The 18,032-nt window shown below is 42.2% G+C and overlaps 1 protein-coding gene across 1 annotated transcript in view; it reads right to left on the bottom strand.

Moving 5' to 3' along the window:
• Positions 1 to 18,032, bottom strand: part of LOC114246547 (ATP-binding cassette sub-family C member 4) — a 47,758-nt gene that overhangs the window by 13,289 nt on the left and 16,437 nt on the right. The window contains exons 15-24 of the mRNA XM_089737782.1: positions 16,598 to 16,723; positions 15,023 to 15,157; positions 13,357 to 13,450; positions 12,235 to 12,385; positions 11,462 to 11,526; positions 9,832 to 10,003; positions 8,952 to 9,078; positions 8,246 to 8,396; positions 5,166 to 5,319; positions 4,448 to 4,530 (exon numbers count right to left, since the gene is read on the bottom strand). Of these exons, the coding sequence (XP_089593908.1) occupies positions 4,448 to 4,530; positions 5,166 to 5,319; positions 8,246 to 8,396; positions 8,952 to 9,078; positions 9,832 to 10,003; positions 11,462 to 11,526; positions 12,235 to 12,385; positions 13,357 to 13,450; positions 15,023 to 15,157; positions 16,598 to 16,723 (1,258 nt within the window). The remainder of the gene's footprint in view (positions 1 to 4,447; positions 4,531 to 5,165; positions 5,320 to 8,245; positions 8,397 to 8,951; positions 9,079 to 9,831; positions 10,004 to 11,461; positions 11,527 to 12,234; positions 12,386 to 13,356; positions 13,451 to 15,022; positions 15,158 to 16,597; positions 16,724 to 18,032) is intronic.

The raw sequence follows: 18,032 nt of genomic DNA on the forward strand, positions 1-18,032 counted from the left end.
CTCCTCAGTCGCAATATCATCACCGACCTCAAAAATCTATAAATAAATTAAACGAAAAAGGTGCGCGTACAAATTAATGCACGTGAAAGAAGTGAAACTTCTTTTGCGGTATGTACTATTGTGGTTTTCATTTTTCATCTTTAAATAGTATTTCTCATGTAATAGTGAATGCTGTGTATAAGAGAAACGACCTAGCTCACTTTGTCCTTTCTCTCTCTCCATGGTCAAGTTGTTCGCGAGACGCTCTGTTTATTTTCTCACTCTCGCTCTTCCTAAGTTGTATCATTTCTCTCTAGCCGTAACGAATCTATCGCGAGTTAAATTTTACTCCCAACGCGCCTAAAGAAGTTTCACTTCAAACATTATAAATATGTAATGCAGTACGTAGTGGCCTGTTTGTACTTGTGACATTCTCATGTTGGTCATGAACGACGGTGACCATTTACCTGCCTAAGACGGCGACATTTTATTTTATCAGCTATCGTCGAATGGGAAGTTAAAGTTACACAAAAATATATTTAGTTTCTCTTTCTTCTTTCCTACCTAAGCTGATGGTCTTGAGAGGTCATTTCAGCGTAACCCTAACAAGTAGGTGAGCTCACTCGACTCCAAACTGACGACGTTGCTAACGCTGACCTTAGCAAGGGCAGTGCCGAGTCTAGCACTAGACCAGAACCGCGATCCGCTGAGGGGATCCGACGAGAAACTCAATGTATGTATGTATATAATATATTTATTCATAAAAGTTACACTTTCATTTAAACCACGCCCCGCAAAACTGCTTGCGCAGTTTGACTGCAGGTAACTAGCTTTATATAAACATAGCTTAGAAATTATTACAAAGAGCCACGAAGGGCTTTCAAGGACACGACCTTCAGCAATGAAATATTCGACTAAGAGTATTAGAGCACAACTTCCTGCGTAAAGCCGGGGTGTGCGTATTCGTCCGGGCTGATGTCTGTTGTCGCCGTCTTCGGGGCCTCGAACAACGGGACCTGTCCCTCTTGTGGCTGCGCGTAGATCACGGGGGCCGTAGCCGAATCTACGCGTGCCTGTACAGGTCCCACAGCAGTGATGCAGGTTCAGCTCTGTTTGAGCATGTGCAAGAGGGGACTAACCGCGTGCTTGAGCAGTACCCATCTGCGGAGGTGGTGGTTCTTGGAGACTTTAACGCTCATCACCAAGAGTGGTTGGGGTCCAGAACCACTGACCTCCCGGGTCGGACTGCCTACGATTTCGCCTTGGCCTACGGCTTCTCCCAGCTGGTGACACAGCCCACCCGTGTCCCAGATATCGAGGGGCACGAGCCTTCTTTGTTGGACCTTCTGCTGACCACAGATCCGGCCGGATACAGTGTGGTGGTCAACGCTCCGCTTGGATCGTCTGATCACTGCCTTATTCGTGCTGCCGTACCACTCTCTCGTCCTGATCGTCGAACGACGACCGGGTATCGAAGAGTTTGGCGGTATATGTCAGCAGATTGGGATGGATTGCGTGAATTTTACGCATCCTACCCATGGGGGCGGTTCTGCTTTTCCTCTGCTGATCCTGACGTCTGTGCGGACCGTCTTAAAGACGTGGTGCTCCAGGGGATGGAATTGTTTATTCCCTCCTCTAAAGTGCCCGTTGGGGGTCGCAGCAGACCCTGGTATAACAATGCCAGCACGGATGCTGCACACCTCAAGCGGTCCGCATACGTGGCATGGGATAATGCCAGGAGACGTCGGGATCCTAACATCTCAGGGGAAAGGCGGAAATATAACGCCGCTTCCAGGTCCTACAAGAAGGTAATTGCCAAGGCAAAGTCGGAGCACGTCGCTAGAGTTGGCGAGCGATTGAAGAGCTATCCCTCCGGGAGCCGTGCTTTTTGGTCGCTCGCCAAAGCTGCAGAAGGAAACTTTTGCAGGTCAAGTCTCCCACCACTGCGCAAGTCCGATGACAATCTGGCCCACAGCGCGAAAGAGAAGGCTGACCTTCTGGTCAAACTCTTCGCCTCGAACTCGACTATGGACGACGGGGGTGCCACACCACCGAACATCCCCCGGTGTGATAGCTCCCTGCCGGATATCTGTTTCACACAGTGTGCAGTCAGGCGGGAGCTCCGACTCCTGGACGTCCATAAGTCGAGTGGGCCAGACGGCATCCCCGCAGTGGTTTTGAAAACGTGCGCCCCTGAGCTGACACCTGCGCTAACGCGTTTGTATCGCCTCTCTTATTGCACTAACAGGGTTCCGTCTTCATGGAAGACCGCCCACGTCCACCCTATCCCCAAGAAGGGTGACCGGTCGGACCCATCGAGCTACAGGCCTATCGCGATAACTTCCTTGCTTTCCAAGGTGATGGAGCGAATAATAAATACACAACTCCTGAAGTATCTTGAGGATCGCCAGCTGATCAGTGACCGACAGTACGGTTTCCGTCACGGTCGCTCAGCTGGTGATCTTCTTGTATACCTTACTCACAGGTGGGCTGAAGCCTTGGAGAGCAAGGGCGAGGCTCTTGCTGTGAGCCTTGATATCGCGAAGGCCTTCGACAGGGTCTGGCATAGGGCACTTCTATCGAAGCTACCATCTTACGGAATCCCAGAGGGTCTCTGCAAGTGGATCGCTAGCTTTTTGGATGGGCGGAGCATCACGGTCGTTGTAGACGGTGACTGTTCTGATACCATGACCATTAACGCTGGCGTTCCACAGGGTTCGGTGCTCTCCCCCACGCTTTTCATCCTGTATATCAATGACATGCTGTCTATTGATGGCATGCATTGCTATGCGGATGACAGCACGGGGGATGCGCGATATATCGGCCATCAGAGTCTTTCTCGGAGCGCGGTGCAAGAGAGACGATCAAAACTTGTGTCTGAAGTGGAGAACTCTCTGGGGCGAGTCTCCGAATGGGGTGAATTGAACTTGGTTCAATTCAACCCGATAAAGACACAAGTTTGCGCGTTCACTGCGAAGAAGGACCCCTTTGTCATGGCGCCGCAATTCCAAGGAGTATCCCTGCAACCTTCCGAGAGTATCGGGATACTTGGGGTCGACATTTCGAGCGATGTCCAGTTTCGGAGTCATTTGGAAGGCAAAGCCAAGTTGGCGTCCAAAATGCTGGGAGTCCTCAACAGAGCGAAGCGGTACTTCACGCCTGGACAAAGACTTTTGCTTTATAAAGCACAAGTCCGGCCTCGCATGGAGTACTGCTCCCATCTCTGGGCCGGGGCTCCCAAATACCAGCTTCTTCCATTTGACTCCATACAGAGGAGGGCCGTTCGGATTGTCGATAATCCCATTCTCTCGGATCGTTTGGAGCCTCTGGGTCTGCGGAGGGACTTCGGTTCCCTCTGTATTTTATACCGTATGTTCCATGGGGAGTGCTCTGAGGAATTGTTCGAGATGATACCAGCGTCTCGTTTTTACCATCGCACCGCCCGCCACCGGAGTAGAGTTCATCCATACTACCTGGAGCCGCTGCGGTCATCCACAGTGCGTTTCCAGAGATCTTTTTTGCCACGTACCATCCGGCTATGGAATGAGCTCCCCTCCACGGTGTTTCCCGAGCGCTATGACATGTCCTTCTTCAAACGAGGCTTGTGGAGAGTATTAAGCGGTAGGCAGCGGCTTGGCTCTGCCCCTTGCATTGCTGAAGTCCATGGGCGACGGTAACCACTCACCATCAGGTGGGCCGTATGCCCGTCTGCCTACAAAGGCAATAAAAAAAAAAAAAAAAAAAATTAGTAGTAGAAATTATTAAATTAGATTATATTAATACAATTAATTTACGTAAATAGTTCCAATGTATTTAACAAGTGTTTTTTTAATAAACTTTTAAATTAAGCAAGTATAGGCTCACGTCTTATGTCCTTGGGTAAACTATTGAGTAAGTATGGAACTCTTTTTTTATAACGTTCTATCTCCGTAGTAATTTTGTGTTATGGGTATTTCAAATTTACCTTTGGACATTGACGTTGTGCCAGTTTTTACACGCTTTATATTAGCTTCACTTGTTTGTATGTTGGTAACTGACTCCTTTGGACGCGATTTTGACCCATATATGACTATAAACGGCCAGATTTTATTCAAACTTTGTAGATTTATCGAGAACCGACGACAAGTCAGAATTAAAAAAAAAAAAAAAATTTGAAATTGAAATTCAACTAAAAAATGAAAAATAAATAATAATTAAAAAAAACTAAAATATTTATAACTAATAACACCATGCACCCCACGCTTTTTTTACAATAATATATATATATATATATATATATATATATATATATATATATATATATATATATATTTACACTATTTTCAATTTAAATTTATTAAAATTTATTTTCTATTTTTTAGTTGATTTTTATATAAAAAGTTTTTTTTTAAACTATTATTTATTTGTTGCTTTTGTTATGGGCTGTTATCATGATAAAAGGACACTTATAGTTAGTTTAGATTCTTACCGCCACTCGCGAAGACAAAGAAACTAAACGTGACCAAAGCCAGGTACACGCAGCAGACCATGTCCATCCAGAGACCGAACGCTCTGAAACGAGAGCATCCAAGGTATAGGGGTGTGTGTCGTCGGGGCTTAGGGCGGGTCAGTTAGTATCGACTGAGGAGACGGGGTCAGAGTTCGAATCCCGCAGGCGGACCATCAATTGGATCACCAATTAGATCAAAAATCATTGAAACTGGATCACCAATTTTGATGTGAAATATTTATAGTTCCGCACGTAAATGCGTAAAAAACAAACCAGCAAAATTTTATTTTGCGTAATTACTGGCGGTAGGACGACTTGTGGGTCCGCACGGGTAGGTACCACCGCCCTGCCTATTTCTGCCATGAAGCAGTAATGCGGTTCGGTTTGAAGGATGGGGCAGCCGTTGTAACTATACTGAGACTTTAGAACTCATATCTCAAGATGGGTGGCGGCATTTACGTCGTAGATGTTTATGGGCTCCAGTAATCACTTAATATCAGATGAGCTGTGAGCTCGTACAACTATCTAAGCAATAAAAAAAATAAAAACGTGGATTTTCAATGCAAAAGTTCAAAATGGATCATTTGACCCGTTATGGTGTGTTTAGTGTTAATTATACAAATGTGACTTCGACTTCAGTTCTCATGCGGGTATTATTGAGTTAGTGACGTTCCACGTGGTGCAAACAGTGACATACCGGTTGGTGGAGAGCACCAGGGACCAGGCGGCGCTGTGCAGGTCCTGGAGCTTGTCGAACTCGGCGACCAGGGCGCGCTGGTGCTGCCGCGTGGAGCGGATGGTGGGCAGCCCGTGCACCGTCGACGACACGTGGTTGAGAGACTGGCTGCGGGCTGTCGACACCATGGTCAGTGATTCGCCCAACCTCACCCACATCTATGTGTCTATGTGATATATTCGCTGGTAGCCTAAGGGGCTATTCCAGTTACGCGCAGTACCTTCTTTTTTTTATTGCTCGAGCAGGCAGACGAGCTTACGGCCCACCTGAAGTGGTCACTGTCGCTCATGGACGTCAGCAATGCCAGGGGCAGAGTCAAGCCGCTACCTACCGCTTAATACTCTCCACAAGCCTCGTTTGAAGAAGGACATGTCATAGCGCTCGGGAAACACCGTGGAGGGGAGCCCATTCCAAAGCCGGATGGTACGTAGCAAAAATGATCTCTGGAAACCCACTGTGGATGGACGCAGTGGCTCCAGGTAGTATGGATGGACTCTACTCCGGTGGCGGGCGGTGCGATGGTAAAAACGAGATGATGGTGTCATCTCAAATAGTTCCTCAGAGCACTCCCCGTGGAACATACGGTACAAAACGCAGAGGGAACCGAAGTCCCTCCGCAGACCCAGAGGTTCCAAGCGATCCGTGAGAATGGGATTATTGACAATCCGAACGGCTCTCTTCTGTATGGAGTAAAATGGAAGTATCTGAGCTGAGACTGGCCCCAGCAAGAGCAGTGCTTCGCAGGATCTACCACCGGATCAGAAACGCAACCCACAGAAGATCTGGACAGAGGCTCAAAGGGTTATATGTCCATGGGGTATTCTTTCAGCATAATATCCAAAATATTTTTTTCATTTGTTCACTTTCAACTTATACGCGATTTTGAAGATATTATTGAAGATACATTGTTCATATTTGTATGTATAAATATCGATAGGTATAGTCCCCGACACGTAACTTGGCAAGAGTCGTAAGATGCGCAGAAGTCGTTTTTTAGGTCTCTTTGATTGTCAAGCGGGACGCGGGGAAAGACGTAGCACCGTTCCGAGCGCGCGATTGGTGAGTCAGTCGACCCTCCCCTCCCGCACCGCGTCCACGTTCTGTTCGCTCCTGATTACACATGCGCCTACTAAATTGTAGGAACCCTTTGTTTATATTGAGTTTTTGTTACGAGTTGTTATTCTTTTAAAGGACAATGCCCAAAAGTGGGCCAGCTTCATGACAAAACTATTTGTACTTGAAAAACTATGCCTTACTTTTTCATGTTGTTTAGTTTATGTATCAACATTTCTTTCACCCGGGCATTGTTTTACAAAAAAATAAATTACTTATTTGATAACATCCCAAAACTGAGTGCCATAGTTTTTAAATTCGCCAATAGACTAAGGGAAAATTAGCCCATACAGCCTTATAGTAAACTTATATGCTGACAAACGAAAAAGTTGTCTGTGACTTGAACAACATTAAAAAAATTGCTAATAGTTATAATTCACAGACTTTTTAGTTTATTGTTGTTCAATTCAATATTTATGTATTGTAATAATAATTATTACTTAAAACCATGAATTATTTAATATTTTTAGATATTAATGATTCCATTAGTAAAAATCTCAATGTCCTACCATTACTCTATTCTTATATATGATCAGAGAGTTTTGGCAGCAACCCGAGTGAAGCGTCACTTGAAGTTTTATTTTAATGTTTTTTTAATAACTTATTGTGATGTATAATATACAAATTGGGTGTTGTTTTGTGTATTAAATGAATAAAACTGTGGCTAACATAGCAGTGACTGTTTTTTTTTTCAAGATAAAAGGTCTGCGGAAATTCACGCTCACTCAATGTGCTATTCATCAAGTTGACGTCAAAACTCCCAAAAAGCAATAAAAAGAAATACACCGGATTTTTATTAACATAAAAAAAATATAAAAAATATAACTATGACAGACTAGGCTGTATAGGCTACGCTCTTTGCCTCCTTGTTGGCGAATTTAAAAACAACAACAACAATATCGTTACCGGCTCCCGGATTTCATTTCATTTTATTATTATTAAGAGGATATAATAATAATAAAATGTACGTAAGGGCTTATTTCTAGCAACATTAACCACAATTAACTTATTTAATACTGTAAATAATGATGAGAGCGATTATTGATTTCGAAGAAAACAATTACCAACTTAATTTTAGCTGCAGAAAAAAACAGATTTCTCTTAAACCTGGGTGAGAATATAAAAATCGTTTTCTGAATATGAAACGATATTTCTTTGTCTATCAAATTAAGTTAAAATCATCATCACCCGACAACTTTTTTTAGGGACCCAAACGCCCATAGAAAATGGGCATTGTCCTTTGTTTGCAATGCCAGGACCAAATACCAATGACCATATAGTCGATTCAGTCACTGAGTGTTTTATTATTTACGCCAGTGACGACAGCGACTCTTCGTTATGTCAACGATGAGGAGCCAACTCCTTCCACCAGCTCAGGTGCTACCATAAATTTAATCCAAGGGGTAGCACTATTAGAAAATGATAGTGACGACGGCGACACATAATTTTTAATATTATGTATATTTTTTTAAATAAACTTCTTAACTTTTAATTGTATTTTATTTATAACACCTAATACACTTCACGAATTCCTCTCTTTTCTTTAACATTCTTCTAAACACAAAGGCTTAAAAACAAATTACGGCAAATAAAAAATTAAATAAAATTAAATTAAATTATATGCGGGCAATAAAAGTGACCATTTTTTTGTTGCAATGTGCACCATGCGCGACATTACCCCCACTACACCAAAACCTTGCCAGCTTACGTGCCGCTTACTATACACTGCGTGTAATTCGTTTCCAAATGATTCTTGTCCACCTGATGGTAGTCTGGAAGAGATCGCTCTTAGCGATAAGATCGCCAATTGTACTTTTTTTTGTGTTGTTTTGCATTGTTATTTTTTTGTGTACAATAAAGAATTCTCTCTCTCTCTCTCCCTCTCTCTGCCCCCCTCTCCCTCTCGCTCTAAAAATATTTTCGTTTACCAATAGCCTCGATTCTCTTGAGGTCCCTGCTGGTGGCGAGGAACATGGCCCGGAGTAGGAACAGCAGCGCCGCCACCACCGCGGTGGGCAGTATCAGCCACCAGTTGACCAAGCAGACCACGACCAGGATGGCCAGCACTTCCAGGAAGAACTGAGCACGGACGGTAGGCGAACGTTAACGATAATAATTGTGATATTAGAACTCATTAATACGCTTTTATTAGCTTCAGACGTATGTATGTATGTTTGTAACGGAATATTTGAACATGATTTTGACCCCCTTCAAAACGTCGTATTAACTCGAAATTTGGCATACTTATTAAGGTCCGATGACAATTCAATATTAAAAAAAAAAATTGAAAAAATTTAAATTCACCTAAGAAATGAAAAATAAATAATAGTTTAAAAAAACAAAAAAAACGCTTTTATATAAAATTCAACTAATAAATAGAAAATAAATTTTAATAAATTTGAATTAAAAATAATGTAAAAAAAGCGTGGGACACTAAGCTTTGCCACTAATAATTAAGACACGTCACTAAAAACGAAACTGTCGTACTAACCACTAAATTCTGACACTAATCACTAAACATTAAAACTAACAACTAATCACTGGCACCTGGCACACGCAACTTAAACGTGTCAGTAAAAACTAAGACGTCGCACTAACAACTAAACTCTGCCACTAAAGACCGAACCCACTCACCCCTAGACAGTCGACCAGAGCGAGCGGCAGCAACGTGTCCACTTGTCCCATGTCCTTCGAGAACCTGTTCAGGATCCTGCCCGAAGGGTTGTGGTGGAAGAACCACATCGGCGCGTACGTCACTCCCCTGCAATATGATAGGATTAAGTAACCATTGTGTGATTTGGATTAGCTACCGAGCCGATGAGATAACACTATGCCGTCACCAGCCTTGGGACATGAGATCGATGTCTCAATAATATTGCATCGCGTGACGGTTGTCTCGACCACCAAACCGGATCCCTTCATGATGGCAGTCATCGAGATCAGTTATTGAGTTTGGTACCTCCATGGGGGATCTGACTAAGTCGCGTCTTTCGACATAAGTACAGCGGGCGTCTTACACGTCAGACGGCAACGATCCAAGATCTCCAAGTTTCAAGCACCGAAACGCAGTTTATTCGTGGTAGGACGTCTTGTGAGTCCGCGCGGGTAGGTACCACCGCCCTGCCTATTTCTGCCGTTAAGCAGTAATGCGTTTCGGTTTGAAGGGTCAAGCCGTTGTAACTATACTATGGCCTTAGAACTCACGGTGGGTAGTGGTGGTACGTGGTAAGCACTTAGAGTACGGTGCTACCCACGCGGACTCACAAGAGGTCCTACCATCATTGAAAATCTCAAAGCCAATCTCAAAGTGGCATTACAGTGTATATGTCTACGGGCTCCCTACCCCCTCCCCTTTTTATTTTTTTAATTTTTCTTGCCTTTGTAGGCAGACGAGCATACGGCCCACCTGATGGTAAGTAGTTACGGTCGCTCATGGACGTCAGCAATGCCAGGGGCAGAGCCAAGCCGCTGCCTACCATATGCCTACCTACGATACCCCCTGGGTCAAACCTACTTGAACATGTTGTCGTGTAGGCTGATGGAAGCCCTGATGCACGTGTTGTAGAAGACGACGAGCTTGTTCCACGTGAAGAAGACGCAGACAGCGATGAGGCCTCCGTATATGTACAGACACTGTTCGCGCGTCAGATGGAAATAATTGCTCGGCATGTTCTTGAAGAGCGTCTCTGCGAATTGAAATAATCGGTAACGCCGGCTCCACACGTTGGCCCCAACATTGGCCCCAACGCCGCTCGTCCAACGTGTGGAACTAGAAAATAGTATTGGCCCCAACGTTGGAGCGATCGTTGGTAGTTGGCCGTCGAGTGTCGGTTTTATTAAAGGTATCTGTGCCAACGATCATGATCCGTCCATATGTTGGCTCTTTGCTCAGTCCTGTTGCAACACGCATCGAGTGTGCATGTCGCGATGTCATCCACTATCTCCTTTGACGTGGCTTTTTCTTTTTTTTTCAATAACCAATATAACTTATACGCACTTAGTACTGTAAAAGCGTTTAGAGCAATTTCGGGATCGCAAATCTTCACGTTGGCTCGACGGAAAGGAACTAGTATAACAGCCAACGTGTGGACGCTTCAGCAATTTAACCGATCAACGTTGGTAGCAACGTTGGGGCCAACGTGTGTAGCCGGTGTTAAGCCAACAACGATCCTCGGTTTGCAGCTTGATTGTGCTTCTAGTATTGATGTCCATGGACAAAGGTTACTCATCTATTAATCTAACAGCCCGGAGGACCATTACGTCGTTTAGGTCCGTCCACCTCGTAGGAGGGGCCAACTGTCGCCACGTCCCTCGCCGCTTCATACCACTGGAGAACCGTTAGACCTTAGCGACCACCTTTTTTTTCCCTACCTATCCAGTTACGCGCGGGCGGGTAGGTGAGCTCACGGGCTCAACCTGAGAGAATTGCTAACACTAACCCTAGCAGAAGCAGTGCTGCGCAGAATCTATCACCGAATCGGAATCGCGACCTACTGCGAAGATCCGGCGAGAAACTTAGTGGGCTGTGTCTGTGGGTCATTCGCTTGTGTTGTAATGTCTATGAACTCCGGTAACCACTTAAAAACAAGTGGGCCGTGAGTACAATCAAGCATTTTAAATTGAAATAAAAATATATATTAGAGAGAGAAAGATTGACACCAGATGGGTCGCGAACAGTATGCCAAGATTAATTTTTTTTTATTAAAATCATAAATATGTTTCGAGGCAACGTTCGAGGTATATTTAGTGTTTAGTTCGCGCGTCGAACTCATGAAGAGCCTAAAAGCACCGGGAGTGAATCCAGGGGATCCCACATGTTTCGGGCGACGGCGTTGCCTTGCCCCGTCACGGTCAGATAAAGGAGCGACCGCCTGTTCCACCCGAAATATATCCTAAGTAGCGCCACTCCAACCTCAACAAGATGAACTTTACCAAATGTCTATAAGTCATTAAATGTAACAACTTAGTCATCGATGTATCTCTTCTTAAAGTACTAGTTAAATTAGCTGCAGCTTTTAAGCTCTCTCAAAGCTAGTCTTTAGAGACTGCCCAAACTATTTAACTATCTTTAAATTAGATCTATTGCCGGTGTCTTTGACTATGGCAGGGCTGGTCCACGGCGCGCCCCACCAAGGTTCACTTACCAGGAGACAAGGTATCGTTGTTCTTGGTGACGTTTATGACGCTGTTCTTCTCTTCCAGATTGACCCTGGGATAAACAGAAGTAAATGCTTACACAATTATATCTCATATATGAAATTTTTTGGTCAACATCGTTTTTTTTTTCCTGACTTACTTTGTCTTTTTCGTAAAGACATATGAGCGTACTGACACTGATTTGTGCCATCGCTCCTGGACATCATCAATACCAGAGGTCAGCCATTGTCCACCTTTGAGAAACCCTTCATCTTTATGAAGAGTTTATTTCAAAGCCTTGGTAGAGGGACCTTGATTCAGCGAATTGCTCTCGCTCACTGTTCTTACTAGGGCTAGTGTTAGTAGCATCTCCAGGTTAGAGCCCCGTGAGCAGACCTACTCTCCCGGTGAATCTAGTATGACCCCTCGAGGTTAATAGAACAGGAAAAAAGAAAAGAGGAATGATGAGCTATGAGGCGCGGAGAAGGACTTTGCTCTGACAGCAGGCGGCGCATTAACAGCACGGGGAAGATGCCAAATTAAGACCTTTACATTTCCAAGGATACGAATGTGCTTAGTGCGTGTTTTTTAACGTTCTCGATAGCGTAAAAGTTAACTCAAATTTGCATGCAATTGGAACAGCGCCCCTAGCGGCAAACGTAGGTAAACGTTCCAACTACATACAAATTTGAGTTAACTTTTACGTTATTGGGAATGTTAAAAAACTCGAAATAAGCACACTCAAGTATTGCAGTCGGCAGTTTCGAAGCAACAAACTCACCACTCCTTCAGCCAAACGTCTGTGGATGAATAGAACACTTGGGCAACCAGGAACAGAGCGATCAAGAGGGTCATGGACCATTTGTTGCCCCCGCTCCTAACGTAGGCCATGTAAACGCTGTTTGACACCGACCCTGTGCCTTGGGATTCGCCTGTAAAAAAAACCCACTTAAATCTGATTTCTATATACATAGAGCACTGTGTAGTATTACTATTTTTATTTTATTTGGAAGACAAACTGGTGGTAGGACGTCTTTTGAGTCCGCACTTGTAGGTACCACTAAATACCCTGCCTATTTCTGCCGTAACGCGTTTCGGTTTGAAGGGTGGGACAGATGTTGTAACTATACGGAGACCTTAGAACTTATATCTCAGGGTGGGTGGCACATTTACGTTGTAGATGTCTATGAGCTCCGGTAACCACTTAACACCAGGTGGGTTGTGAGCTCGTCAACCCAAATATGCGTTAAAAAAACAGTATACTTAAACTATATTAACACCATTTACATGCTTCCACATTTAAATAACTAAAAGCATGTGACGTCGCATAGCTTAGAATTGAATACTGAACACAGAGCGAAAGAGAAAAAGATTTTAGAAAACAGTAAATTAAAAATAATCAATTAAAATTTTGCATTCAACCATCGTCCTCCGTATCCTCCAAATTTCTGCCTTATTCGCTTGTCTCAAGGAGCATGTCTCTAGTCACGTTGTAATGTCTATGGACTCCGGTGATCACTTAACAACGAGTGGGCCGTGAGTACATTCAAGCATTTTAAATTAGAATATAAAAAAAATACAAATTTCAGCATAATCGTGACATGTCTAGAAATTGCTAGTACATTCATGTCTTAGAAAGAATGACACCAAATAGGTCGCGAACAGTATGTTAAGATGCAAAAACATTTTATTAAAATCATAAATATAATTATCTAAACAACGTTTTCCTAAAAACTATACACATTTCACAAAAACTATTTTAATTTATATTGTATAGACGAATTTTTATAGATTTGATGAAGCTATATATTATTAGTAATATAATATGATTTAAGTAACAAGGTTTAATATGTGTAGTTGAGTAGCAGGAGCTGATTAAAGGATTTAAAAATTAAAAACCCACCTTCATATTTGGGATCCAAATTGTTGTCTAGGTCAATGTTGAATGACATTTGAGACGCTTGAGACATTGAACGTTGCGATTTCAGTTTGTGTTCCTGTTAAAATAAACATATATATACATTATAAAAAATATTATATATATTATAAATTATTATAAAAAACTACTACAAACCTTGAGGCATTAGACATTATGGTCGACTTTCGATTGTTCAGATGAACACAACTACATTTTATTCTTAGCAACAATAAATTTTTATCTCTGGTAGGAATGGCTACTAAATTTTACTAATTACTATTTATAATATTTACATTACAACAGCCTCTGTTGCTCTAAGTAACTAAACCAACTTACGGCCCACTTAATATTAAGTGACCGCTACGAATCATACTGACAACGTTACGTCGACTTCCACCTCACGTCTCAAAAACGTGAGACAACGAACTCGGTCGCTTACCGGCGAGTGGGCCGTCATTGTAAATCAAATTTGACTAACGCTTCGTTTAAATTCCGACACATTGTTCCCGACCCTCACTGTGACGTTATAGACCTTATAAAATGAAAAGCGATTAGAGTTGTGTTTAATTTATATTTCAATGTCATCCGGCTTTGGAATGAAATCTACGGTGTTTCCCGAGCGCTATGACGTGCCCTTCTATATACTAGGCTTCTGAAAAGTACTTAATGGTAAACATCAGTTTGTCTCTGGCCTTGCTGACATCCATTGGCGATGGTAACCACTCACCATCGGGTAAGCCGTATACTCGTCTGCCTATAAGGGCAATAAAAATAAAACCCACCATTATTTCCTCTGCAATACCTTTAGTTGACTGGTAGAGATTGCCTAAAGCATTGAGTCCGCTGGTGTAAATAATGCACGAATAAATAAATAAAGTTTTAATAATTTATTGAGACGGTGTCAAACATTAAATTCCTTTATATATGCCCCATCGGTCCAGGGGCCACTGCGCGAAACGCGCTCAGACATATCTGAGGTCTGTATTATCTTTGTCTTGTATATATAGTATACTATCATATCAACTTCAATTTCGCGAATTATTTCTACTATTTATTATTGTTTAGTTAGGTGGACAGGTTCGCTGCCCGGCTAGCAGTAAGCGGTTACGGGTGATATCAACACGAGACCCGAGTTCCGAGAATTGCAGCACGACCCCCTCCCCCCCCTCCCTTCGAAACGGAACCCTTCAAATAGACACAACTTTTACTGTTTCGGCTCCTCATCCTTTCTTTAGTTTCATGGACCAATAAACCTCCCTACTTTGAGACATGAAGTCGAACTGTCTATTATAGCTGAACCTTGGAGCCGGGGTGTCAGCGGAGGCGGGTATATCGGCGGTTCCTCCGCGCGGATTGCGTTCCCCCCACTAGAAGTTTACTGGTGGTAGGACCTCTTGTGAGTCCGCGCGGGTAGGTACCACCACCCTGCCTATTTCTGCCGTAAAGCAGTAATGCGTTTCGGCTTGAAGGGCGGGGCAGCCGTTGTACCTACACTGAGACCTTAGAACTTATATCTCAAGGTGGGTGGCGCATTTACAATGTAGATGTCTATGGGCTCCAGTAACCACTTAACACCAGGTGGGCTGTGAGCTCGTCCACCCATTTAAGCAATAAAAAAAAAAGTTTGTGTCAAATCAAGTTTAACACTTACAATGCTCTCCTGGTTCTCGTACGACGCCGCTTTCTGCTTGAGCTTTTCCTCTTCGACCTTCTCACCCATTTCGATCAGTTTCTCGAACTCAGGCACTGAGCTTTTGAGCTCCTCGTACGTGCCTTGCGCCACTATCTGTCGATGGAATATGTATATGGATCAAATCACAACACGTGACAGTAAATAATAATATTATACCCTTAACAAGTCTGATCTTGACGATGTATGATGATCTTAACTAGTAGATGAGCTCAAGGGGCTCAAACCGGAGTGTCGCTAACACTGGTATTAGCAAGAGCAGTGCTTCGCAGGATCTACCACCGGATCGGATACGCAACCCACTGAGAAGATCCGGCGAGAAAATTAGTGAACATAGTAAGTCGAAGCTGTCATGACATGAGACATGAGGTCTTCTTCTTTTTCTCCATCTTATGCCACTAAGTAGGGTCGGCACTGCTAATTTTTCTCTTCCATTCTCTTCTATCAGCCGTCATCTCAACACTAACCTCTCTCTCTCTCATATCGTCATTTACTCACTCCATCCATGACTTCTTCGGTCGACCTCTTCCTCCTCTACCTTGCACTACCATTTCTATACATCTCCTAGCATGCATCTTCTTTCTACTCATCATATGTCCGTACCATACCACGCTGTCTTGAGACATGAGGTCTGGAGTTCAATTATATAGCGACTGTTCCGCCCTTAATTGAAAAAATTATTAACCTTAAGATGTTATTCATTATACAGTTAACGATTTTTTTAATGGTAAATCATTATGTTAATTTTAAATTCGCTTTTTTCTGTTCTTTGTTTTCGTTTTATGACATAAATAACTAATTCTTATTCAATTAATTTATTATATTGTTTGTTATTTTAATCAATTGATATATTTACTGACTGCATTTAATGTAAACTAGATGATAACGCCATCTTGTTGTGTTTTTAAAGCGGTTAGTTGCCCTCAATTAAGAAAAATAGTATTATTATTCGCCAATAGATGTCGGGAAGAGTTGATTATTGAAAACACGAATAAACAACATTTTTTGAAAATAAATCGTAGCTAGATCGATTTATCGCCCCTCGAAATCCCCTGAATACTAAATTTTATGAAAATCGTTGGAGCCGTTTCCGAGATTCAGATTATATAAGTATATATTAATATACAAGAATTGCTCGTTTAAAGGTATAAGATAATTTTGAATAGTATTTGCACGCCGACCTGGTATAAACACGGTGTCCTATAAAATAACTATTAACAACTTTGTAAGCCGTATTTTAGATAATAAAGTTTGATTTGATTTTTTACAGGTGGTAGAACCTCTTGTGAGTTCGTACGGGTAGGTACTACCGCTCTGTCTATTTCTGCCGCGAAGCAGTAATGCGTTTCGATTTGAAGGGTAGGGCAGCCGTTGTAACTATACTGAGACCTTAGAACTTATATCGCAAGGTGGGTGGAGCATTTACGTTGTAGATAAACACCAGGTGGGCTGTGAGCTCGTCCACCCATCTATGCAATACATAAAAAAAAAATTGTAGTCTGAATGCACTATTGAAGCCGTGATGGTAGTGGGTACCTTCCCGCTCCTCATGAGCAGCACGTTGCTGGCGCCCCTGGCGTACTGCACGTGGTGGGTGACCAGCAGCACCGCCTTGTCGCGCAGCATGCCGCGGACGCACTCCTCGTACATGGCGGACGCCACCTGCGGGAGACAACGTCGAGAGCACACACATCAATCAACATCGCTGTCTCGTCCTATAGTTGTATGGAGCATTGTGTACCTACTTAGCACATTTAATTTTGTTATGATTAGTTGTTATAAATAAATAAACAAACAAATAAATTAATGAATAAACAAAAAAAATCAAATAAATAAATAAACAAATAAATAAACCTAGAAGATATATAAAGCTTAACAAGACCGAACTTGAATGATGTTTATGAACTTATTGATTGAAAGATCGACTGACTGACGACTGGTGTTTATGGTTCTCTCATGCACTTATAATTTCAAATGTATTTCAACCTTAATACGTTTATAATAAGGATTAAAAGTGGTTAAAAAGAAGCGGGCACAGATCTGTGACAAGACGGTTTAAGAGGGGTGCACAGAAGTGTGTCAAAACGTTCGAAAAATTAATGTATATATCTAGGGGTGAAAATCTATTTGGTTTAATAAGCGCAATTTTTGCAGCTTCACAGGAGAGCCAATTAAAGGGTAAACATTTGGAAATAATTTTATTCAGCCATTTGAATGCACTAAACATAAATGAAGTTCAATTAAAAACATCGAACTGTTGATGCTAATCTATATGTATAAAAATGAATTGCTGTTCGTTAATCTTGCCAAAACTCGAGAACGGCTGGACCGATTTGGCTAATTTTGGTCTTGAATTATTTGTGGAAGTCCAGAGAAGGTTTAAAAGGTAGATAAATATGAAATGCTCGGAATTAAATAAAAATGTCAATTTTGTTTTTCTTTTGATGTGTCCCCTGTCGGACGGATTCTTTTTGTTTGTTTTAAGTTTATTTTATACAAAAGTTTAGGTCTTTTATTTATAGATTGAGGCACTACGAAGTCTGCCGTGTCAGCTAGTACCAAATAAATTTTAGCCCATTTAATTACAAAGAAAAATGTCGCTTGTACCTAATAGCCTTTCACCCCTCGATATATACAGGGTGTCCCAGAAAGAATGGATAATCCTGAAACACCTCATAGTAGAGGTATTAGGGAATCAAAAATAATAATTAAAAAAATATATTCTTAGCCAGTTACCCAAATTAGAAATAAAGAAAAAATACCCAATTTCATGATTAAAATTTAAGATCAGATTAACTTTTGTAAAAAATTGCACTAGCTACTCATACGATTTCCTGCATATTCCTTAGTGTAGTTCAAATAGAATATTATAATACAAAAAGCCTATGGATTTCATTTATTTGTAGCTGTTGTATATTCCAGAAACGCACCTGACAGCAGTAATAAAAATAACATATATATTTTTTAATAA

The sequence above is a fragment of the Bombyx mandarina genome, chromosome 23 (genome assembly GCF_030267445.1).
Source record: "Bombyx mandarina strain Sakado chromosome 23, ASM3026744v2".
Classification (NCBI taxonomy): Eukaryota; Metazoa; Arthropoda; class Insecta; order Lepidoptera; family Bombycidae; genus Bombyx; species Bombyx mandarina.